Source organism: Saccopteryx leptura, chromosome 12, assembly GCF_036850995.1.
Source record: "Saccopteryx leptura isolate mSacLep1 chromosome 12, mSacLep1_pri_phased_curated, whole genome shotgun sequence".
NCBI lineage: Eukaryota > Metazoa > Chordata > Mammalia > Chiroptera > Emballonuridae > Saccopteryx > Saccopteryx leptura.
The window spans coordinates 44,472,193-44,498,806 of record NC_089514.1 but is presented as its reverse complement, the minus strand read 5'-3'; the positions used below and the strand labels follow the sequence as shown (position 1 = coordinate 44,498,806).

Below are 26,614 nucleotides of genomic sequence, written 5' to 3'. Positions count from 1 at the left end.
AAAAGACTCTATTTTTACTATACTGATTTTTACAAGTGAGGAATGTAACACCCAGAAAAGGAAACCTATTTGCCCAAAGTTATACATCTTGACAGAATGAGAAAGTTCTGTCAGGCTTTTGAGCAGATGTTGGAAAACTGCCAAGTGTTTACACATGGACAAATCTGGTCTGTCCCCTGGTTTTGTACGGCCCACACTCTAGGAATGGTTCTTACATTTTTAAATGACTTGAAAAAGAATGAAAAGAATAATATTTTTTGATATTTGAAAATTATCTGAGATTCCAATTTTATCGCCCATCAAGTTTTCCCGGGACACAGCTACCCTCGTTTGCTTACATGTTGTCGGCCGCTGCTTTTATACCACAGAAGGGAAGTTGAGTGGCTGTAACAGCAACGGTATGGCTCACTAAGCTAGACTGAGAACTGTCTGGCTGTCAGAGGGAAACTTCACTGAAAGATGACAATGAAAGCTGACCTTGCTTTAGCAGGAACAGTGAAATGTGATGCTAAATGAATTGCTTAAAATTATGAGGCCTTGTAAGAGGCAGAATCAAGATAAAAATTCCCAATATTATGTCGTTGCTTTTGCTATCAGAGAGCAAATTCACACACTTCCATAGGTAAGGAGCCTTGTCATCTACGTGGATACTTAATGTTTAAAATTAAAGTATAAACAAAAAGAAAAAATTTTAATGACTAATTTTTATTATTTTTATTATTGACTAATAACCACCATTTATTTGGACTTAGCCTAGAAATTTATAATCCTGTAATATCTCTATACACAGTTTGGGCATAATAAATATATAGACACATTGGTATGTGTGTGCAATCTGACATATGCTAAAATGTATACATATATTTAAACACATATACTAGACATATAGATAATACATTTTTATATATTTACATTTAACCATGTTACCTAATATATACTAAAATGTGTACACATTTAATCTACACACATACTATACATTGGTATCGCTTACACACATTTTTGTGTAAACACATATATGCATTTTTCACTGCATACACACATGTATAAGTCCTTGTGGTAGGTCACAGCTAGACTTGACTTTCTCCTCTCTAATGCCCTTTCTTTCTTTCTTTCTTTCTTTCTTTTTTTTTTTTGTGGCAGAGACAGAGAGAGTCAGAGAGAGGGACAGATAGGGACAGACAGACAAGAAGGAAGAGAGATGAGAAACATCAATTTTTCGTTGCAGCTCCTTAGTTGTTCATTGATTGCTTTCTCATATGTGCCTTGACCAGAGGGCCACAGCAGACCAAGTGACCCCTTGCTCAAGCCAGTAACCTTGGGCTCAAGCTGGTGAGCCTTGCTCAAACCAGATGAGCTCACGCTCAAGCTGGTGACCTCAGGGTCTCGAACCTGGGGCCTCCACATCCTAGTCCGACGCTCTATCCACTGCGCCACCGCCTGGTCAGGCTCTAATGCCCTTTCTTAGCTAACTACCTCAATTTACCAACACTAAAATAATAATAAAAAAATTTGGCTGCAAGGTTTTTACTCACAAATAACCTGACTAAAGAGAAATATGCATATTCACATGTATGAATATTACATTAATGTATATAGCGTACTTCATTCCCCAATAAGAGAATGAAAAATATAAACTAGATTAAGGGAGTATAAAAAGCAACCATAATTGAGCTTATTCCATTGGTTCTATCCAAACAATAAGACAGAACTACCAATTTGTCTGTATTGTAATATCCCAGTTAAACCAGTTATTTTGCCAAACTTGACAGTCTGTTACTTCAGTGGTCCCCAACCTTTTTTGGGCCATGGACCAGTTTAATGTCAGAAAATATTTTTTTGCCCTGGCCGGTTGGCTCAGCGGTAGAGCGTCGGCCTAGCGTGCGGAGGACCCGGGTTCGATTCCCGGCTAGGGCACACAGGAGAAGCGCCCATTTGCTTCTCCACCCCTCCGCCGCGCTTTCCTCTCTGTCTCTCTCTTCCCCTCCTGCAGCCAAGGCTCTATTGGAGCAAAGATGGCCCGGGCGCTGGGGATGGCTCTGTGGCCTCTGCCTCAGGCGCTAGAGTGGCTCTGGTCGCAACATGGCGACGCCCAGGATGGGCAGAGCATCGCCCCCTGGTGGGCAGAGTCTCGCCCCTGGTGGGCGTGCCGGGTGGATCCCGGTCGGGCGCATGCGGGAGTCTGTCTGACTGTCTCTCCCTGTTTCCAGCTTCAGAAAAATGAAAAAAAAAAAAAAAAAAAAAATTTTCACGGACCGGCCTTTAGGGTGGGAAAGATAAATGTATCATGTGACCAAGACAAGCATCAAGAGTGAGTCTTAGACAGATGTAACAGAGGGAATCTGGTCATTTTTAAAAAATAAAACATCGTTCAGACCTAAATATAAATAAAACGAAAATAATGTAAGTTATTTATTTTTTTTCTCTCGGGCCTTGGGGACCACTGTGTTACTTAACTAAATTTATGAACTGTTCCAGGAAAAGGTTTCTGAGAAATGCTCAGTTATGACTTTATCAAGCATCTCTTCCAAAATGTGAGTCTTTCAAGAGCACCAAATAATTTTAGTTTCACATAATCATTGAATGTCTAATGTTCTCAGAGAAAAACTAAACTTGAAGAAAGTAATTAAAACCAGATCCTAAAAAGTCAATACTGAGACTCCACACACTCAATCTGCATGTGTTGTGGTTTTTAGTAAAACACTAAAATGAGGTAACTTTTTTATTCTTATTATGTTTGTGACTCTTGCAAAACCTAACCAGGATAAAAATGTTTATATCTTCATTTGTCTCATTAAATCATTATGTAGAATATAAGTTTTCAATGTCTTTTTAAAAATTTTTATTGATTGATTGATTTTAGCAAGTGAGAGAGAGAAAGATTTGGTGTTCCATTTAACTATGCATTCACTGGTTGATTCTTATATGTGCCCTGACTGGGGATCAAACCCACAATCTTGGGGTATCCAGACTATGACCTAACCAACTGAGCTACCCAGCCAGGGACAGTTTTCAATGTCATACACTAGAAAAAAGAATTCCTGATAAATTGTGAATAATCCAAACATCTCAGTTTAATCACCTCATTTTACCCCTTTTCCCTCCCTTGTAAATCCAGATGAAGAATTGTGGAGTTGACTTATGTGTCACTGTCTCCTTCCCCCCTCCGTTGTCTTGTTTCTTTTGGGACTTAGTAATTGGGCTGTAGAGGCACAGAGGAGAGGGATTACCACATCTGCGAAATATGAACCTTGGAAGAGGTAAAACTGGACAATAGCCACCACATGCACACACACACAAATTCACACACACTTCAAAATCAGAAAAAAGAGGAATGATAAGAGAGAGAAATTTTTTGTGGACTTGAATAGAACAGCGATCTTATGCAACTAATAATTCAGTAATTCTATATTTCTGTGATCCTATATTCCCCCATTTTTTCTCTTTTAGATCACTGAAAATAAATATACACCAATTTTTAAATGATTACATTTTTAATGCTATGCCAAACTCAAAGTATGATCATATAGTTAGCATATGGATAAATGCTTTCATCTAAAACCCGGGACCTCTGCACGCCAGGCCAACGCTCTACCACTGAGCCAACCGACCAGGGCCATCACTGAATTTTTAAAAAATGCCCGGAACCCATAGACTCAAAGAGAAATGGCAGGAAGTGCTGGCTTCCTGATACTCAACCTCAGACTTTGATCAGCACTCTCTTATCCCAAGGGTCATTTTAAAAGTTAATAAGTGATGGATGGTAAGAGGCCATGTCATCACCACAGTAGATTTCAAAACTTCTGAGTGATTCAAGTTATTGGTCAAATGTAATTGATTACAATATAAGAAATATAGTTCAATATTAGAAATATTAATACTTCACTGTTTTATTTCAGTACCTTTCCCTCTATCACCTTGTAAAAGACCCTTTGAAACTTGATTAAATCATATTCATGGATAAAATTTTGTGTAAACATATGTTTAACCCTTAAATGAACTGCAATAGCTAAGTCATGGTTTAACCTTAGAGGAAACTTTTGGCTTCTTCTCCTTAGTAGGATACATGAATCTAAATGTTTTGTAACCCTTTTTATTATTATAGAGTTACAATCTTGGCCTATCTGGGAGTTGTTGACCTCTCTGTGGTCTTCCTTTTGAGGGACAGTGTTTGTTATTTTTAATTATTTATGCAATTAAACATACTAGTAAACATTTCTTAGGAACCTTAGAACCTTAGTGCCTTGGGTCTGAATGTGGGAGAAATTGACATTGCTTGACACTAATGACCCTTGAAGATTTCTTTATGGTGTTATATCCTCCTCTTAAGTACAATTACATTGTGCAGGCGCAATGAAATATAGGAAAAATAATTTTAAAACAATTTTTCCTCACTAAGCCATATTGTCAATCAACCATTTAGAGCAGCAGCCTTCCATTTCTACTCTCCATTTTTGTAAAACTGTAGAATTTTATACTAACGTCTACAGCACCATTCACCCTGGCACCATCTAAAGCCCACCAGTTTGTATAATATTTTAATACTTTCTTATTAGTCACGTTAGAACTTCTTGTACAGTCCGTTTCAAACTCACGGAAGACAGCTTCAAGTTCGTCATGCCCGTGGGTTTGTCACTCTCACTTGTTATCCTTCCACTTGCAGGATAAATCCCTTTAAGTAAGTATCTTTCATTAAAAAAAATTTTTTTTTCTAGTTTAACCCAGGTTTTCATAAGTAGTAGAAATTTTGAATTCAGGAAACTTCACATGGAGTTTTCAATGTGTTTAACAGTTTATCCATTCCAAGGTTATTTGTTCCCTTTTAAAAAGTTACCTTCTAGCCCTGGCTGGTTGGCTCAGTGGTAGAGTGTTGGCCTGGCGTGTGGAAGTCCTGGGTTTGATTCCCAGTCAGGGCACACAGGAGAAATACCCATCTGCTTCTCCATCCCTCCCTCCCCCACCCCATCTCTTTCTCTTCCCCTCCTGCAGCCATGGTTTGAATGGTTCTAGCAAAGTTAGCCCTGGGCGCTAAGGATAGATCCATGGCCTCACCTCAGGTGCTAAAATAGCTCAGCTGCCAAGCAACAGAGCAGTGGCCCAAATGGGCAGAGCATCGCCTGGAAGGGGGCTTGCTGGGTGAATCTCACTCTGCCTCCCAGCTTCTCATTTAATAAACAAAACAAAAGAAAAGAAACCCCCAAAATTGTTACCTTCCATGGTTTACTAATAGGTAACCAGATTTTATCTTAGTTCAATATGTGTATGACATATGATTCTGGTTTTTCTATCTCAACAGCACATTGAGATGCTTAATGTCATTGTGCCTTGTTCACAATAACTACTTTATAACTTCCTATATATCCCTCGTGGAAAGGCCTAGGAAAGTTACCTTCCTCATGAGTTCTTAAAGTACCAATTGAACATGTAATCATTTATCCTATTCAATTACTTATCTCATGTTTCCTATTCTGGTAAAGTATGCTACCTCCATTGTTTGAATAACTCGAGTTCCTAATTGTTAAGTACCTAGTATAATTTTTCAAACTCTCTCAATTGTCATGGTTATACTATATAACATTTCTATGTGCAGAATACCTGTTTATATAACTGTACTTTTACCATACTGCATTTCATCATTCTCCAAGTACAATATCTACCTAGTCATCCTCCAGTCTGACAGTGGGAAGGGAGAGTGGAGAGGGACGGGGAGAAAACAAGTCCTCTCCATTGCCCTGGGCTGCAGAGATCTTGTCTCAACCAGGATCACCTACATCAGGGGTCCCCAAACTTTTTACACAGGGGGCCAGTTCACTGTCCCTCAGACCGTTGGAGGGCTGGACTATAAAAAAAACTATGAACAAATCTCTATGCACACTGCACATATCTTATTTTAAAGTAAAAAAACAAAACAGGAACAAATACAATATTTAAAATGAAGAACAAGTAAATTTAAATCAACAAACTGACCAGTATTTCAATGGGAACTATGGGCCTGCTTTTGGCTAATGAGATGGTCAATGTGCTCCTCTCACTGACCACCAATGAAAGAGATGCCCCTTCCGGAAGTGCGGCGGGGGCCGGATAAATGGCCTCAGGGGGCCGCATGTGGCCCGCAGGCCGTAGTTTGGGGACCCCTGACCTACATAGTGTTACATTTTCAACACACTCTACTGTGTCCTACAAAGTTTATTTAATTTGTGCTTAATTTTTAATCTTAATTCTTTATCAAAATAACTTAATTATCTTACCTGAATTCCATCATCAGTGATTTTACAACACTCAGATACAGAAAGTTCCTTTAATTTTCTATGTTTGGAAAGCATAATCAAACCCTAAAAATATTTAACAAAAATTATTTTAGATTATAATTTAGTTTAAAAGCATATTTCCAATAAAATAACAGCATTTATACAAAAAAATTAGCTTTTGTCTTAACATTTCTTTACACTTAACAAATAATAAAGTCACTTAGGTTGAGCAACATCATTAATATAAGGTGACCAATCGTCCTCCTTTAGGGAGGACAGTCCTTCCTTTGTAAATTCCGTCCTCGTTTGAAAAGAGTCCTCCTACACGTCCTCCTTTTTGATATTGGAAGACTGATCTGTACATGTCCATATTTAATCGATGCAGAGTCGATTCTCTGCGTGTGACGTGATGTTATTGTATTTGACATGACAGCTCATCAAGGGTCAGTACAGTGCAGCGAGACACGATTATGAGACGCATGCACTCCGCACGGGAGACCTTGAGAGAGCACACGATATACCGAGCGCACAAATGGCTTTGTGTACTTCTTACTGAAACACCACACAGCACACGACATTGTAGACTCATGATTATTTCTTTCTCAATGAATATTCAATAATAGACAGGTAAGCACAATTCACATTTTATTAATTCATTATTTAATAATTTCCAAATAAGTATAATTTTATTTACAAGTATTTTCCCAAAATTTGAGTTTTAAAGTGGAAATAAAACCTCAAACCATAATAATGCATTTTGATTAAGTAGTTGCATAAAACAGACATTTTTTAATTAGAAAATGATAAATACACCCAAATATCACTTCAAATTAGTGGTTATGTTTGCTATTTAGTTTTGTTAATTTAGCTTCCGGAAAATTTTCCTACCATGATGTAACGTTTTCAGTTCCTAATGTGCTTGCATCATTTATGTAGCTCTATATTTTATTTTTAATTTTTAATTTCATTTAAGGGATGGAAAAATAAAAAAAAAGAGAAAACACCATTTCAACGATAAGTTGAAAAAGGAATTTCCATTTCTCATATCAAAGGAGGATACCATTGTTTTCTGCAATAATTGCAGTGGAGACTTTTCTATTGCAGTTGGGGGCAGAGCAGCAATAACCAAACAACTGACCACCAACAAACATAAGCATCATTAGATGCATCAGCTTCCAGTTGTAAAGTAACAAGTTTTTTTGAAACTTCAAATTATTCTGAAGATGAAAAACAGTTGGCTACAATGGAGGGAATATTTGCATTTCAAACCATAATGCACACTCAAAGTTTTCGTAGTATGGATTGTACAACTAAATTATTGAAAAATTTTCACAATGCAAAATTTTCATGTGCCAGGACAAAATGTGAGGCTATTTTGAAACCAGTATTTAAAAATTACTGTGACAAAATACAGAGGACTTGGAAACTGCAGTATTTGTAATGATTTTATCTGATGCATCAAATCATAATGAAATTAAATTGTATCCAATAATAGTAAGATATTTTAATGTTACCAAGGGCATTCAAGTAAAAATTTTAAATTTAGAATCCATTGAGGGTGAAACTTCTGAAATTTTGTCAAACCATCTATAGAGAGTAATAAATGGAAACAATTTGAAACCCAAAGTTGTTGCATTAACGGCTGATAATACAAATACAAATTTTGGTGGGTGAAGATGCAAAGGGGTGAATAATGTGTCTGTAAAATTACAAGAGTTACTCCAAAAGAAAACACTAGGAATAGGTTGTAATGCACATATTTTGTCAAATGCAATCAACACAGTGTCATGTACCATGCCAATTTATGTAGAAGTAATAATAACTACAATTTATTTGTATTTTAGTCATTTTACCTACTTTAAAACAATTTTGTGAAGAAGCAAATGTTGAATACAAAACACTTTTAGGATATTCAAAAGTTAGATGGCTTGCTCTAACATCTGCTATAGACTGTTCTATAGCCTCTCCATTTCTATTTTTTAAGTTTAGACACATGTCCTAAAATCCTGGAATCATTTTTCAATAATAAAATATCTAAGATATTAATGTATTTTGTACATAATCAATCATCTATTTTTTCACAAAACTATTCAAAAGATTGAGGTGAACACATTTCAGCTACAGAAGTTAGTCTTATTTTGAATGATTTTATCCTTCAATATAAATCTCGTTTTGAAGAAAAATTTCTTCCTTTAATTATAAAAAGAAAATTGTCAGACTTAGAGGAATCAAATCTGGCATAACAGAAAACTTTATCAAAGAAGTGTGAAACAAACATCATGGGAAATAACAGTTTTCAATGGTGTTTTTTTACTTCATCGCAAGTATATTGAACAGATATTGAATCTTGTCTTGAGTTGTTTTTTTTTTTTTTTTGATTTTTCTGAAGCTGGAAACGGGGAGAGACAGTCAGACAGACTCCCGCATGCGCCCGACCGGGATCCACCCGGCACGCCCACCAGAGGGCGATGCTCTGCCCCTCCAGGGGGTCACTCTGCCGCGACCAGAGCCACTCTAGCGCCTGGGGCAGAGGCCAAGGAGCCATCCCCAGCGCCCGGGCCATCTTTGCTCCAATGGAGCCTTGGCTGCGGGAGGGGAAGAGAGAGACAGAGAGGAAGGAGGGGGTGGGGGTGGAGAAGCAAATGGGCGCCTCTCCTATGTGCCCTGGCCGGGAATCGAACCCGGGTCCCCCGCACGCCAGGCCGACGCTCTACCACTGAGCCAACCAGCCAGGGCCTTGTCTTGAGTTTTTATCTAAAGAAATGCCAGACATCAAAATAGATGACAATTGTCTCTTTGAAGAAATTAGAAGACTGAAAGTATATTTAAATTCTGAAAAATTGATACAATGGAAAAAACAAACACTTTGAAATTGATAAAAGATGGGTGGAAATATTCAGCCATTTCAAAAATGAACATACTCCATGTGAAAATTTATTTATTCTTGTTCAATTTACAGTATGCTGCCCTGGAGCTAATGCCCTGGAACTAATTAGCAGTTGAAAGAGTTTTTTCAGTTGCTAATGATTTTTGGACAAGTGAGAAATCAAGATTGAATTCTGATACTCTTGTTGCAGCACTTGCCATAAAATTCAATATGAAGGATATTTCTTGTTCAGATATTTCCAATATATTGTTACAAAATGATACATTGACAAAAAACATTCATTCAATGGAAAAGTACTCATTTATTATATATTATCTAAATGAATACTATTTTCTTACAATTATTAAAAATTAATAGGCATGTAAGCATAATTACAATACAAAATATTACAAATGTTTTTATTATTCATTTATCATATTATAGTATATTATTGTTGCAATGAATAAAATGTTTCTTTTATTTATGATATTGTTTTCTTCAATTTATTTTTATCCTCCTTTTCATTGTAAAAAAGTTGGTCACCTTATTAAATAAAACTTTCAGGTTGTCTCTATATCATGTTTTGCAAAAAGTGTCACAGTACCCAGAGCCAGAAAACTTATCTTGCCACTTGTTTTCAGGTAAATGTTATAAACAAATCTAAAAGACCCTTAAACTTACAACTTTATTTTGAAAACATTTCATGTGGCTAATGAATCTGCTTTACAATAAATTCTTATTTATGTCTCACCTAAAAATATAAAAATCTTAAGGTGGTTTTATTATACTTAATTGCTGGAAGAGGGGAAACATATCTTTATAGAAAAGCCTGTGGACAGATTAACATTCATCACTAGCCCACTTCTTTTTCAGTGTAAAAGCTTTTTATTTTTACTTTAAAAAATAGATTATCCTTTTCAGTCCTTAATTTAAGAAAACATTTAAAAGATTTAAGTATAGTTTATATATAATATAATTTTAGTTTCCAGGTGCAATCTAGTGATTTGACATTCATACACCTTACAATCTGATTACCACACTAAGTCATAATCATCAGTTACTGTGCAAACTAATCAAAGTATCATTGAATATATTCTTCTTTATTTTTTTCCTCCATCCCCATTCCCCACACCCTTCTGGGTACTATCAGTTTGAGCTCTATTTCTATGAGTCTGTTTTTGGTTTTTGTTTGTTTGTCTTTTAGATTCCGCACATAAGTGAAACCATATGGTATTTATCTTAGTCTGTGTGACTTATTTCACTTAGCATAATGCCTACTGGTCCATCCATGTTGTCCCAAATGCCAAGATTTTATTTTTTTATTGCTGTGTAATATTCCATTGTATATATATACCACATCTTTATCCATTCATTTCTCGACAGACACTTAGGTTACTTCCAAATCTTGGCTATGGTGCAATGAGCATAGGGATGTGTATATATTTTCAAATCAATTTTCACTTTCTTCAACTAAAACCCAGAAGTGGAATTGCTGGGTCATATGGTAGTACTATGTTTAGTTTTTTGTGGACTCTTCATACTGTTTTCCATAGTGACTGCACCAATTTGCATACTGTTGGGCAAACAAGTGTGTTAGTCTTGCTTGCTTGTACTTTGCCTGATTGGCAAAGTGTGTGTATGCAAGGCTGCAGGTGCTCGCCCTCAGGGCGGCAGACTGTAGATTGTGGACTGCCTTTGGGAAGGGCCATTGTTTGCTAATGTTTGCTGGAAAATAAGTTTTTCTTTATTCTTTTATCTTTTTTTTTATTTAGACAATCAATTTTAATGGGATGACATTGATCAATTAGAGTACATAGATTCAGTAGAGCCTGACCAGGCGGTGGCACAGTGGATAGAGCGTCAGACTAGAATGCAGAGGACCCAGGTTTGAGACCCTGAGGTTGCCAGCTTGGGCACAGGCTCATCTGGTTTGAGCAAGGTTCACCAGCTTGAGGCCAAGGTCGCTGGCTCAAACAAGGGGTTACTTGGTCTGCTGTGGCGCCCCCCAGTCAAGGCACATATGAGAAAGCAATCAATGAATAACTAAGGTGTCTCAACAAAAAACTAACGATTGATGCTTCTCATCTCTCTCTGTTCCTGTCTGTCTGTCCCTATCTATCCCTTTCTCTGACTCTCTCTCTGTCTCTGTAAAAAAAAAAAAAAAATGATTCAGAGAGAGAGAAAAGCAGTTTTCCCTGCCTGTTTGCTCATCTGCTGTTGTGACACTCTAATATAGGGGTCGGAAACCTATGGCTCGTGAACCAGATCTGGCTCTTTTGATGGCTGCATCTGGCTCGCAGACAGATCTTTAATAAAAAAATAATAACATTAAAAATATAAAACATTCTCATGTATTACAATCCATTCATTTCCTACCGCTCATGTTCATGGTTACGGATGGCTGGAGCCAATCACAGCTGTCCTCCGGGACAACACCAAATTTTTATTGGATAATGCGTAATGTACACGGGTCGTTGTGAGGTCAGGAAGTAAACTTCCCTCATTTTAATCAAGTAGTCAGCTAGCTAATTGCAGAAACCCTTTTGATGAAGACGATGGCTAAAAGAAAAAAAGGTGAGGAGTATTGTACTTTTCAGCAGGAATGGACAGAGGAATTTGCCTTTGTGGAGAGAGCAGTTTCTGCAGTGTGTCTAATATGCAATGATAAAATTGCATCGATGAAACGGTCAAATATAAAGCGGCACTTCGACACATTCCATACTACATTTGCATCGAAATATCCAGCGGGGGACAGCAGGAAGAAAGCATGTCAAGAGCTACTGTGCAGAGTGCAAGCTAGTCAGCAGCAACTCCGTGTTTGGACCCAACAAGGTGACTGGAATTTGGCTACCTTTGCTGGTGCTTTAGCAATTGTGAGAAACGGAAAGCCATTCACAGATGGGGGTATGCCAAAACATTCATGCTTGATGTTGCCAATGAACTTTTTGACGACTTTTCGGATAAAGACAAGATAATCAAATGAATAAAAGACATGCCTCTGTCGGCAAGAACTGTTCACGATCGTACTATCATGATGGCAACAAAATTGAGGCAACACAAGTGAAGGACATAAATGCAGCACCATTCTTTTCTCTTGCTTTGGATGAGTCAACAGACATAAGCCATTTATCCCAGTTCAGCGTGATTGCACGATATGCTGTTGGTGACACACTACGTGAGGAAAGTCTTGCTGTTTTGCCTATGAAAGAGACAACAAGAGGGGAGGATTTATTCAAGTCTTTCACTGAGTTCACTAAAGAAAAAAATTTACCGATGGATAAACTTATTTTGGTGTGTACTAATGGTGCTCCCTGCATGATGGGGAAAAACAGAGGATTCGTAGCACTTCTTCGTGAACATGAAAAGAGACCCATTCTAAGTTTTCACTGCATCCTACATCAGGAGGCGCTTTGTGCTCAGATGTGTGGTGAGCAGCTTGGTGAGGTAATGTCGCTGGTCATTCAGGTGGTCAACTTTACTGTTGCCCAAGTTTTAAATGATCGCCAGTTTCAAACACTGCTGGATGAAGTTGGGAATAATTATCCTGGTCTGCTTCTGCACAGCAATGTGCGTTGGTTGTCAAGAGGGAAGGTGCTCAGCCGTTTCACGGCTTGTCTGAGCGAAATCCGGACTCTTCTTGAAATGAAAACCATCGAGCATCCTGAGTTAGCTAACACTGAGTGGCTCCTGAAGTTCTACTATCTCATGGACATGACTGAACATCTGAACCAGCTCAATGTGAAAATGCAAGGCATTGGAAATACAGTCTTATCCCTTCAACAAGCAGTGTTTGCATTTGAAAACAAGCTGGAACTCTTCATCTCCGACATTGAAACAGGTCCTTTACTACACTTTGTAAAACTGGGAGAGTTTAAAGTTGCATGCACAGCAAGTGACCCTGCTCAACATCTTGATCTCCAGCAGCTAGCGGGCTTCACATCTCATCTCATGCAGTCATTCAAAGCACGCTTTGGAGAATTTCGTGAGTGCACTCATTTTTTTAAGTTCATCACTCATCCACATGAATGTGCAGTGGACAGCGCCAACCTGAGTTACATCCCCGGTGTCTCTGTCAGAGATTTTGAGCTACAAGCTGCTGACCTGAAGGCCTCAGACATGTGGCTGAATAAGTTCAAGTCACTGAATGAAGGTTTGGAAAGACTTGCAGGACAGCAAGCAGAGTTGGCGAGCAAACACAAGTGGGGAGAAATGAAAAAACTTCAAACCACGGACCAGCTGATTGTCAAAACTTGGAACGTGCTTCCCGTCACATACCACACACTGCAGCGTGTGAGTATTGCTGTACCGACAATGTTTGGCTCTACGTATGTATGTGAGCAGTCTTTCTCACATCTAAAGAATGTTAAGACCAACCTATGATCACGTTTAATGGATGGAAGTCTCAACGCCTGCATGAAGCTTAACCTCACCACGTATCAACCAGACTACAAAGCCATCAGCAAAACCATGCAGCACCAGAAGTCACATTAATGGTAAGAAGTACTTTATTCATCATTGGTTAGCAACAGCATAACAACGTTATTAAAAAGAATTTAGAGACTTATTGTACTTTAAAAGTGTTGGTCTTACATAAAATGCACACATTTACTTGTATTTAGTGTTAAACATATTGTATGGCTCTCACAGAATTACATTTTAAAATATGTGGCTTTCATGGCTCTCTCAGCCAAAAAGGTTCCCGACCCCTGCTCTAATAAATGGAATGGCTCACCATTTTCCGGTCCCACAGTTCCTTTACCGTCTGCCTGACTCCAATGGGAACCTGCATGGCCATGGCCACCGGCCTTACACATCCATTAACAGTGCATGAGGGTTCCCTTTTCTCCACATCCTCACCAATATGTTATTTGTTGAACTTATTTTTTTATTGGTTGATTGATTTTAGAGAGACAGAGAGAAAGAGAGAGGGAAGCATTCATTTGTTGTTCCACTTAGTTGTGCATTAATTGGTTGTTTCCCATATGTGCCTTGACCAAGACTGAACCCACAACCTTGGTGTTCCAGAATGATGCTCTGACTGACTGAGCTAACCAGCCAGACTTATTTGCTGGCTTTTAGGTGACAGTCATTCTGACTGCTATTACATGATGTTTCACTGTGGTTTTGATTTACATTTCTCTGATGACAGCCCTTACATTTTTTATGAATGGTTTTACACTCCCATTTCTCAGTACTTTCCCCCCTAAACTGCCATTACTTTCAGATAAGAAACTGGCTAATGTGCCTTATATGCCATCTTCCTTTTGGCATTCAGGACCACATTACTTCTATATATCCAGAAGATATGCTCCCCAGACAAGGTGCAGGTTCTGCTCATTCTATCATCCCAGAACTGGGTGGCAGGAAAATACCAAAAAAATATATGAATTTCTCCTTTTAAAATTTTATTTGCAAGACTGGTTTAAATTTATTGATTTTAAACACAACATTTGGACCATACATGGAAATGATTTTGCAACTATTATTCTGTGTTTTTTTCCACACTGATGCACATTAAAAAACCCAGATCAAGGGGAAAAGTGCTTGGAATTCTTATTAAAGGAAGCCACTGTTTAAATTGAAATTTTATTTAATGTTTTTGTGCACCATTTAAAAATAAAATCACTCTGTTCAGTTATTTTAATTTTACTGCAAATGTGGATTCTTTTGTTAAGGATATATTATGCTTTCTGCCTCCTTGTTTCAAAACAAAGAATGACCAGACCCTGAAGGGCCATTCACATGTGGTCTGGGTTCCAGATGTGAATGCTATTTTATTCATGTTATGAGAACTGGATTTAGATATTCCCCCAAGAGAAACCGTATATTTTAACAAAAATATTAAGTAGGAGATGCAAGGTTTGTTTCTTTGCCCTGCACTTAATAATAGCTAAATATGTTAAATATGTTGAGCATCCATTCTCAACTATCTTGTCAAAACATCTGTGGCAAAATATCTATGAATAAACAAATGCTAAGGACTTAAAATAGACACAGAGTACATCTTCGAATTTCTATTATGTAGACAACTATGTGACATGTGCAATAAACTATAATAATTGTGTGTATGTGAATTGAGTTTAGTGTTATCAAAATTGTGCAGAGCTTGACCAGGCGGTGGTGCAGTGGATAGAGCGTTGAACTGAGATGTAGAGGACCCAGGTTTGAAACCCCAAGGACACCGGCTTGAGCATGGGCTCATCTGGCTTGAGTGCAGGTTCACCAGTATGAGTGTGGGGTCACTGGCTTGAGCGTGGGATCATAGATGTGACCCCATGGCCATTGGCTTGAAGCTCAAGGTCTTTAGCTTGAGCCCAGGGTCACTGGCTTGAGCAAGGGGTCACTTGCTCTGCTGTAGCCCCCTGGTCAAGGCACATATAAGAAAGCAGTCAATGAACAACTAAGGAGCTGCAACAAAGAATTGATGCTTCTCATCTCTCTCCTTTCCTGTCTGTCTGTCCCTATCTGTCCCTCTTTCTGACTCTGTCACACACACACACACACACACACACACACACACACACACACACACACAATAACTGCCAAAAATCTAATCCAGCACCTTCATGGATATGTCTATTAATCATTCTGCTGCGTAGTAATCAGGCATAAATGGCAAGCAATCTTCATAAATTAGACTTTTTTATACTGAGCTGGAAATGAAGTACACTTGCTAATTATGCCACTTAACAGTATATATTCTCTTTACCGCTTTACTAAAAATCACTAAAAATTAATATTAACTAATATTAAAACACATGCCATGTTTTATCATTATAATTGTTCATTAAAATATATGATCTTGGCCCTGGCCGGTTGTCTCAGTGGTAGAGCATTGGCCTGGTGTGTGGATGTTCTGGGTTCCATTCCCGATCAGGGCACACAGGAAAAGCAACCATCTGCTTCTCCACCTCTCCTTCCTCCCTCTTCTCTCTCTTTCTCTTCCCCTCCGACAGCCATGGCTGATTGGTTTGAGTGCATTGGCTCCAGGCACTGAGGATGGCTCTATGGAGCCTCCACCTCAGGCACTAAAAATAGCTCAGTTGTGAGCATGGTCCCAGATGGGCAGAGAGCATTGGCCCAGACAGGGGTAGCCAGGTGGATCCTGGTTGGGGCACATGCAGGAGTCTGATTCTCTATCACCCCTCCTGTCACTTGGAAAAGAAAAAAAAGAATTTTTAAAAAAATATATAGGATCTCTGGCCCTGGCTGGTTGGCTCAGTGGTAGAGAGTCGGCCCAGTGAGTGGAAGCCCTGGGTTCGATTCCCGGTTAGGGCACACAGGAGAAGCACCCATCTGTTTCTCCACTCTTCCCCCTCTCCTTCCTCTCTATCTCACTCTTCCCCTCCCATAGCCAAGGCTCCATTGGAGCAAAGTTGGCCCAGGCACTGAGGATGGCTCCACGGCCTCCACCTCAGGCACTAGAATGGCTCCAGCTGCAAAGGAGCAATGACCCAGATGAGCAGAGCATCACCCTCTAATAGGTATGCCGGGTGGATCCCTGTCAGGCACATGCGGGAGTCTGTCTGACTGCCTCCCAGATTCTAACTTTGGAAAAATACAAAAAAAAAAAAAAAAAAAAAAAAACCCCCACCAAAATAAATAAATATATATGATCTCAAAATTTATTTAACATCATTAGCCATTAGGTAAATGCAAATCAAAACCATAATGAGATACTGCTACATACCTACTATTATGTTTATTCTTAAAAAGACCGATAATAATAAGCATTCGTGAGAATGTAAAGAAATTAAAACTCTCATTAACTGTTGATGAGAATGTAAAATGCTCCAATCACTTTGGAAAATAGTCGGGCAGCTCTTCAAAAAATTAAACATAGTCATCATATTGAAATGTAGAAGAGAAAAGCTTGTAACATAAATAATTTTTGGCAAACTTACTTTCTCTAAAAAAGAGACTTTTAGCAGAACTTACTTTTTCTGAAAGTAAGTTACTCCCTATTGGCCTTGAGGCTGGTTTCCCAGACTGTGGCCTTGGACTAGTTTTGTGAAGTAGCAGGTGTTCTCATAATGTTTCTCCCTGAATTAACCCTATAAATAAACATTGTAAGAAAGCTTGTTTCACTGCTTTGTTTAATTAATGGCTTTCTCCCATCTCCATTCCTCCATCAGTATGTAATTCTCTCTATAAAACCTAACCCCAAACTGTGTTCAGGGCCGCAATGATTTGAACGACTTAGGTTTCCATGCAGTCTGTGTAGCCGGCAAATTAAAGACTCCTAATTTCTTAATTTGGCTAATTGATTGATTGTGTGGCAAGACGTCTTATCTCCCTGTTCCGATACAACAATATGACCCAGCAATTCCACTCCTAGGTATATACTCAAGAGAAATGAAAACATATGTCAACACAAAACTTGTATACAAACATTCCTAGCAATATTATTCATATTGAGAAAAAAAATTCAAACAAGCCAAATGTTTCAAATGGTGAAAGATACATGTGTTATATCCATATAATGAAATATTATTTGTCAATAAAAAAGTACTGATGCATACTAGTACTAGAGATGAACATTTAAAACGTTACATTGAATAAAATAAGCCAAATGCAAAGGCCCATATTCTGTGATTCCACTTATCTGAAAAGTCCAGACTAGGTGAATATATAGAAACAAAGTAGATTAGCGGTTGCCTAGATTAGGCTAGAGAATGTGTCAGGGATAAGAAGTGACTGCTTACGGGGAGGTTTTTAAAAAAAATTTTTTTTTTTTGTATTTCTCTGAGGCTGGAAACGGGGAGAGACAGTCAGACAGACTCCCGCATGCGCCCGACCGGGATCCACCCGGCACGCCCACCAGGGGCGGACGCTCTGCCCACCAGGGGGCGTCGCTCTGTCGTGACCAGAGCCACTCTAGCGCCTGGGGCAAAGGCCAAGGAGCCATCCCCAGCGCCCGGGCCATCTTTGTTCCAGTGAAGCCTTGGCTGCGGGAGGGGAAGAGAGAGACAGAGAGGAAGGAGAGGGGGAGGGGTGGAGAAGCAAAGGGGCGCTTCTCCTGTGTGCCCTGGCCAGGAATCGAACCCAGGACTCCTGCATGCCAGGCCGATGCTCTACCACTGAGCCAACCGGCCAGGGCTAAAAATTTTTTGGTTTTTGAGTAATGAAAATGTTCTGGAATTAAATTGTGATGATGGTTGCACAACTTCAACAATATACTAAAACCACGGAATTGTACACTTTGAATTGGTGAATTTTACAGTATATAAATTATATCTCAATAAAAATGTTTATAAAATAGAATGATGTAATAATTGTATAACTAAAGACAAATGTGGAATATTCCTACAGCTTCTTTCAGTCCAAAATGAACACAGAAATTGCTGAGATCCCAATGGCCATTCTGTTATCAGCAAGACAGGGAGCACAAGACACACCCTGCTCAGGTGCAGGAGGAGTTATTCCAAGGCCCTGCTGCTGTAAGAAAGCACAGCTTTGTAACTGAGCACTAGTGAGTCCCAGCTGGCTGGAGGGGTCGAGGCTTCACTGAAAACTGCCTCGTGCTGGCATGGGAGGCCGGCTTCTCTGAGCAAGGGATACACAATATTCCAGTCAACAGGGTTCGCTTTTGAAATGGCTTTCTGACTCAGAAGCTTTTCAGATCAATGACCTAAAGAACCTCCGAGCCAGCTAAGTAAAATGTTCTGCTTGGCACCGTGAATTTCATAAATGTTCCAAATTAAGAGGTGTTTGCTGAAACAAGTGATGGTTCCAACATTTTACAGACTTTCTTTATACCTTTAGAAAGTCTTAAATCATGGATCTAGGCAAAATTCATTCATTCTTAATTCAGACTCATTTGGTAAATATTTATTTAGCACGTATTCTTTATGCTGACCAGACTCGGGGTGGAAACTGGGAATATGAAGGTCATGGGGGCAGTGCCTGCTCTCGGGGCGCCCACAGTCTGGCCTGCAGGACTGACATGTGCAACAGGTTATTACAACCCAGTAAGTGGCAGACAATGTGCTGATACCAAGCAGGGACGGTGAAGCCAGCTCCCGTGCTGAGAGAAGACTCCACGAGGAGAGTTGTGAGTGGGAAAGTGTAAATTGCCAAGAAAACTGTAGAGGGAAGGACATTCTAGGCAGAAGGAACAGAACTGCAAAAGCATTAAGATATAAAACAGTATGGCATGTATAGGGAACTATGCAGCGAGGCATAAATAGATTTATAACGAATTTTAAAATAATATCTGGCTCTGGCCAGGTAGTTCAGTTGGTTATAGTGTTGTCCTAATACATCAAGGTTGCAGGTTCAGGGCACATACAAGAATCAACCAGTGAATGCATAAATGAGTGGAACAACAAATCGATATTTCTCTCTCTCTCCCTTACCCTCATCTCTTTCTCTTTCTCTCTCTGTATAAAATCAATTAAAATAATTTTTTTTTAATCTGAAGAGTTGACCCAAAAATTTCTCTTAAGGAGAAAACTGTAGGGTTTTGTTTTGCTTTGTTTAATACCTTGTTCAGTGCTTGGGGAAAAGTCCTGGGGGTTGGCTGGTGCCAAGCTTTTCCTCTGGGAAGGATGGAAAGAGGAGAGTGGGAAGATAAGGAAAAATGAGAATGAAGAACCAGCAAGGTGGAGCGACTGGGCCTCAGTAGGGCAAAGGGCAGGTGGATGCTCACTTTTCAGAGCAGTTTAACATCATGAAAATTGAAAGGTTCCTTCATATTTTTCAAAAGTTGGCCAAATTCATGAATGCTTTCAGGAAAGGTGTTGGTTTTATTTTCCCAAAGTGTAAGACGGAGCCAAATCAGGGGAAGCGGTGAAGCACAGAGGAAGGCAGGAAGCACGGGCTGTGGGTGGGAGGAGCGCGCCAGGCCCCTGAAGTTCACAAGAACCCGGTGAGCACCTTGCTTCCAACGGAGCCAAATCAGGGGAAGCTGTGAAGCACAGAGGAAGGCAGCCCGCAGGAAGCACGGGCTGTGGGTGGGAGGAGCACGCGAGGCCCCTGACGGTCACAAGAACCTGTGAGCACCTTGCTTCCGCACAGGCCACAGAATTCAGGGGTCTGACTCTGAGACCCAGGAGTCCCTAGTCACTGATTTATATTATAGCTCTGGTATCAGGTCATTGAAGGGAATGTCAAGACGTAGAACCCAAAGGAAGTAGGCACCAAGTCACGAGAGCCTTGTACATTATCCTAAGGAATTCGGAGTTCACCCTATGCAACAGCATTAAACCAAATTTTCCCTGGTAGGGAATATGAGGCGGTACATAGTGACCATATTGCAAAAAAAATGAGGACATGTTCGGTGAGAGGTACAGGGGCCACAGAGCAAGGGGTGATTGCTTCCAGCTGGAGGAAGAGGTGGGGGTTTAAGAGACTCTCGTGGATAAAGGAGAATTTAAATAAAGCCTTAAAGACTGAGTTAGATTTTGACAAGCAAAATAATGGGAACAGTGTTTCAGGCTGAGGAAACAGCATGAACAAAAACTTCATTTGGAAAGCGTGAGTTGTTTGGGAATTTATTCAGTTTGGAGTCACTGGTAGTAGGGTCAGGGAACACTGAACAATGCAGGAACAGGTACATGAACACAAGACATTTAGAAGCACACAAATCCTTGAAAACTATTTCCCCCCAATTTTACATCTGGAATTGTTTACCTAATGAATATCATCACCATAAACATAAAACATCTCTCCTCTTTAGTTTTAAAATATTCAAATCCACAGAAAGTTTGAAATAATAGTATAATGAACATCTATATACCCTTTATCTAAATTCACCAATTATAAACATTTTGCCACATTTGCTTAATTCTTATGAATATGTGTATGAACATACCCAGTTTTATTTATATGAATATAGTTTTATATTTATATACATATTATACACAACTATGTTATATATGTGTGTATGTATTTATATAATATAATGTGTGTATATACATACACACATATACATACATTTCCCTGAAGCATTTAAGTTTCAGATATCATGATGCTTTACCCCTGAATATTCTTTAAGCATTTCCTTAGGAATAAGGACATTTTCCTATGTAACTATATAGTATTATGTATATATACTATTATGATACCCAAAATTAACAGTAATACATACTATTCAATATAAAGTCAACATTCTAATTTCTTTTTTTATCCAAGACCTAGTCATTCATCATTGCATTTTGTCAACATTCCCCCTTTGCCTTTTTTTTCTTTAAATTTTGTCTTTTAAGACATTGACTTTTAAAGATCCCTGGCCATAAATAGATACATCTCCAAAGAGGACATACAGATGGCCAATAGGCATACAAAAAGATGCTCAACTGTCACTAATCATCAGAGAAATGCAAATTAAAACCACAAAATGAGATATCATTTCACACCTGTCAGAATGGTTATCATCATAAATCAACAAACAAGTGTTGGCAGGAGTGTGGAGGAGAGGGGTAACTCTGGAACTCCCATGCACCGTCGATGGGAGTGCAATTGGTGCAGCCACTGTGGAAGACAGTATGCAGATGCCTCAAAAAGTTGAAAATGAAACTGCTTTATAACCCAATGATTCCACTTCTGAAAATCTACCCCCAAAACATAAAATACTAATTTAAAAGAATATATGCACCCCTATGTTCCCTGCAGTGTTATTTACAATAGCCAAGATATGACAGCAACTCATGTGTGCCTCAATAGACAAGTGGATAAATAAAAAGCTGGGTACAAGGCCCTGGCTGGTTGGCTCAGTGGTAGAGCATCGGCCTGGCATGCAGGAGTCCCTGGTTCAATTCCCAGCCAGGGCACACAGGAGAAGCGCCCATCTGCTTCTCCACCCATCCCCCTCTCCTTCCTTTCTGTCTCTCTCTTCCCCTCCCACAGCCAAGGCTCCATTGGAGCAAAGTTGGCCCAGGCACTGAGGATGGCTCTGTGGCCTCTGCCTCAGGCGTGAGAATGGCTCTGGTTGCAACAGAGCAATGCCCCAGATGGGCAGAGCATCGCCCCCTGGTGGGCATGCCAGGTGGATCCTGGTGGGGCGCATGCGGGAGTCTGTCTGACTACCTCCCCATTTCCAACTTCAGAAAAATACAAATAAAATAAAATAAAATAAAAAATAAAAAAAGCTGGTACATACTGTATATACACAATGTAATATTATTCAGCCATAAAAAAGAATGAAATCTTATCGTTTGTGACAACAGACGGACATAGAGGGTATTATGCTAAGTGAAATAAGTCAGACAGAGAAAGACAAATACCATATGATTTCACTTATATGTGGAATCTAAAGAACAAAATAAACAAAAAAGAAACAGACGCATAGATGCAGAGAACAAACTGATAGTTGCCAGAAGGGAAGGTATTTGGGGAGCTAGGTAAAAAAAGTAAAGGGGTTAATAAGCACAAATTGGTAGTTATAAAATAGCCACAAGTGTATAAAGTTCATATAGGGAATATAGTCAGTAATACTATAATTATTATATATGGTGCAGGTGGGTGCTTGAATTATTGGGGGAATCACTTTGTAAATTATATAAAATGTGTCCGTAAAGTCATGGTGCACTTTTGACCAGTCAGAGGAAAGAATCAAAAGATGATAGAAATATGAAATCTGCACCAAATAAAAGGAAAACCCTCCCAATTTCTGTAGGATGATGTGGCAGCATGTGCACCTGCCCAGATGATGACGTAACACCATGTATACAGCAGAGCAGCCCACGGCCATGCCAGTCAAGATGTGGATGGTACAGAGGAAAGTTCAGTGTGTTCTGTGGCTCGCTAAATTCGAATTCATGACCAAAGTGAAACGTGAATATCAGTGCATTTATAACGAAGCGCCACCACATAGGAATAACATTACTCGGTGGGATAAGCAGTTGAAGGAAACTGGCAGTTTGGTGGAGAAACCCCATTCTGGTAGGCCATCAGTCAGTGACGAGTCTGTAGAGGCTATACGGGATAGCTACCTAAGGAGCCCTAAAAAATTTGTGCGTGAGCCCACATCAAACTGCACTGAATAGGTATGAAACTGGGAGAGTTTTCCTTTTATTTGGTGAAGATTTCACATTTCTATCGTCTTTTGTTGCTTTCCTGTGACCGGTCAAAAGTGCACCATGACTTTATGGACACACTGTATTTGTCTAAGCACTAGATTGTACACCTGAAACTAATGTAACATAATTAAACATCAACTGTAATTGAAAATTAAATTTACAAATAAAAAAGATAAAAATAAATATAGATCTCAGGGCAGCATTACAGAGAATGGTTCACATCCTGATTTATCTGATTGTTCTTAATGATTAGATTCTAGATAAACTTTTTTTTTAAAGAATACTAAATACTAAAACAGGTGTCTCTTCTGTGATTGTGGGTAAGCCATTTTAAAAGAATGGAGAAATTATAAAATATGACAAATGGTTAATAACTACATTGTTCTAAGGAGTTCACACAAATTTTCTGTACTATTTAAATAAGTAAAGAATCTGAACAGAAAATTCAAGTAGAAATACAATTGCAATAATAAGCCAATAGAGGGGGAAATTAATATTACTACAATCTTTTAAAGTGTAAATCCAAAATAACATTGAAGTTTTAATTTCTATCTGTTTTTCTTCAAATTAAAACAGCCAGTATTGGTGAGTAAGTAAAGGCTGCCATACTCGTTTTATTGCTGATGGCAGTAAAAATGGCTACAACCCATTGGTATACCAAGTGGCCAAAACAACAACAAAATGTTCTGTTCAAAAGAGGGGAAAAGTTAAGTGGGTAAAAAGGTTTATAAAAACTTCATGGCAGGCCGCTTGTCTTTTTCCTGTTTTTATACACAAACCTAGAATTGTTGCCTTAAATATAGTAGGGACTATATTCTTCTGTGTCAGAAGAAAGAAGAGAAAGATGAATAAACAAAAGAATGAATAAAATTTTTCAATGTTTGTGAAAAATAATTTAAAGTAACTTGGAAAAAATACACAAGTCCATTAAGTCTTTTTGTATATCGACAAAGAACTATATAAAATATGAAACCAGGCTTAATTTCTTTATACAAACCCGCAACATTTCACCATTTGTTTCAAACAAACTATAGTAGCACAGAAAAAGGAATATTCAAGCAAAATACTAAGCTATAAATGTTAACATGATATGTATATACATAGATGAATAGTTTTGTTTTACAGAAATTGCTATAAACTTCTCTATTTTCAAATTCTTGATCCATCTGTGAAGTTTGACCTAGCTGACAATCTCCTGTTTTTTGAAACACCACCTCCCTTGTTCCCATGACATCACTCTGAATTCTTCCTCACCTACTTTTCTGTAAATTTTCAGTTCCCTTTCTGGGTTCATCTTCCAAATCCACCCAATAAGTACTGGTGTTCCCTGGAGTTTTGAACTTGACCTCTCTCCTCTGTCTCTCATCTATGACTTCATTCACTTCAACCATCTTTAAATCTAGCCAAAATTTTTCTCCTGAGCTCCAGATCTTGTTTCCTAATTGAAAATTAGACACCTGAATATGACACACGCAATGAAACTCAGCACTGTTACTTTCAGAGGACTAGTATTCAAACTGGAAACCACAAAGTTTTAATGGGTTCTTTCTGCGCTTTCTGGTAGTTTCAATAAGGAGCCTCATTAAACATGAATGGCTCATGATGGAATTCTTCTTGATTTAAGTGCATTGCTTCTTCCTCTGCATTTTGCAACTTTTATGACCCTTGTTAAGGGGCCTACATTTCACTTGCTGGGAAATCCAAAACTATAATCTATATAATTTAGGATATTTGATATTTAATACAGGCTATGAGAAAACACATTCTATGAAATAGGATGGAATGAGGGACTGTTAGTAAATTGTGATACAGGAGGCAGAATTAGGGGGAGGTTGCTAAAAATCCTTGTGTAAATTTTCTGCTTTCAGTCATGCTTGCATTAGAATATACCCAATTCCTATGATTCCTTGCCAGACATACTGGGGAACAAAGCAAAACAAAAATAAAGATTCTGAAAGTCAAATGGGTATCTGTCTTCTTTTGTCACCTGGGCTCCGAGGGGCCCAGAGTGTAGAGAGCTATGTCCTGTATGGGATAGAACACAGCTAAGATGGGATTCAGCATCCTGTCCCCAAGTCCCCGTCCCTCTCTTAGGTTCTTCTCCTGGTGAACGGCATCCACAATCGACCAGACAGACACCTGGGCACTGTCTGTGTCTCCTCCTGCCCTGTGCTCCCCACACCCAGCCAATCAATCGCCAAGCCCTATCCATGTTACCTCCCAAATATGCTCATGCATGTCCCTTCTGCCTCTGCTATCAAAACCTCATTATTTCTCGCTGTCATTGCAATAGCTCACCCTTTCTTACATGGATCTTCCTTGCTGTTGTTTTTGTACACAAATCTGTCTGGGTCCCTCTACTTGGAGCTCTTCACTGGCTCCCACTGCGCATAGCACATAGTCCAAATCTCTTTGTGGGGGCTTCCAAGGCCATTTACTTTCTTCCCTCCACATTTTTTTCCAGCTTCATCTCTCACCACATTCTGTCTCCGTGGGTCAAGCTCTCACAATATGAAGTCACCTGTGGATGCTTCAACACAACTTTTTATGTCCCCATGCCTTCCCAGCTGCTTCTCCCTCCACTGAGCACGTCCTCTTTTCTTTACCTCCCAGATTACCTGCTGAGGCTTTCGGCGGCGGCACCTCAAAAGCTGAAATGCCTCCCCTGACTTCTCCACAGGGACAGCTGAGTCCTGCACTCACTTTCCAAGTCCTCCATTCTGCCAAGAGGCACACATCTCTGTCACAGCAAGTATGCCTCATTATTGCATAATGCGGGTTTATCATTGCCAAAATGCACTGACTGCTAGCCATGAGCCAGGCTCTGTGTTAAGCAGTTTACATTCATTATCTTACTCAGTCCTCACAACACTGAGGAAGTAATTTTATAGTACTGACCTCAAGTCAAGTACTTGAGAGAGAAAGGGAGGTCATGGAGGTTAAGTAACCCGCCCAACATTTCCTAGTGCACTGTCACCTGCTAGGACGTGGACCTGCACCCTAAACTCATGCTTCTAATAATCTTTATGTAGTGCTCTTCCTGTTGCTGTTTTGGCACAAGACCATATCTTGAGACCAGCTCTATGGCTATAAATTTAGTACTCCCAGAACCCAGCACAGTATTTGACACATAACATGACGATGAATAAATATTTGTGAATGAATAATATATAAAATTATCTGTTTTTAATGGACTCAGTGTTCTCTTATTTTGCTGGCACCATCCCAGGATTTTTGGTTGGAATCTACTTGCCTTTGTAATTATGTGAATCAGTGTTTATATTTCATGTTTCTTTCTGAAATATTTGCTCTTTTGGTGCTGCCTACCACATTATTTTATGAATAAAGAACAAAAATTCTACTTGGAAATATGTTGCATCTCAATGAACACATCCCTTTTTAAAATCACTGATAACACTTGCACAACGTCCTTGAAAATGTATCTTAACTTCAAGAAGTGATTTTCCCTTTTATAGTTTGGT

General features: G+C 39.1%; 1 protein-coding gene across 1 annotated transcript in view; it reads right to left on the bottom strand.

Moving 5' to 3' along the window:
- The window catches only part of FBXL13 (F-box and leucine rich repeat protein 13), a 273,369-nt gene that overhangs the window by 27,967 nt on the left and 218,788 nt on the right, over positions 1 to 26,614 (bottom strand). Inside the window, exon 18 of the mRNA XM_066353904.1 lies at positions 6,246 to 6,329. Within this exon, the coding sequence (XP_066210001.1) occupies positions 6,246 to 6,329 (84 nt within the window). The remainder of the gene's footprint in view (positions 1 to 6,245; positions 6,330 to 26,614) is intronic.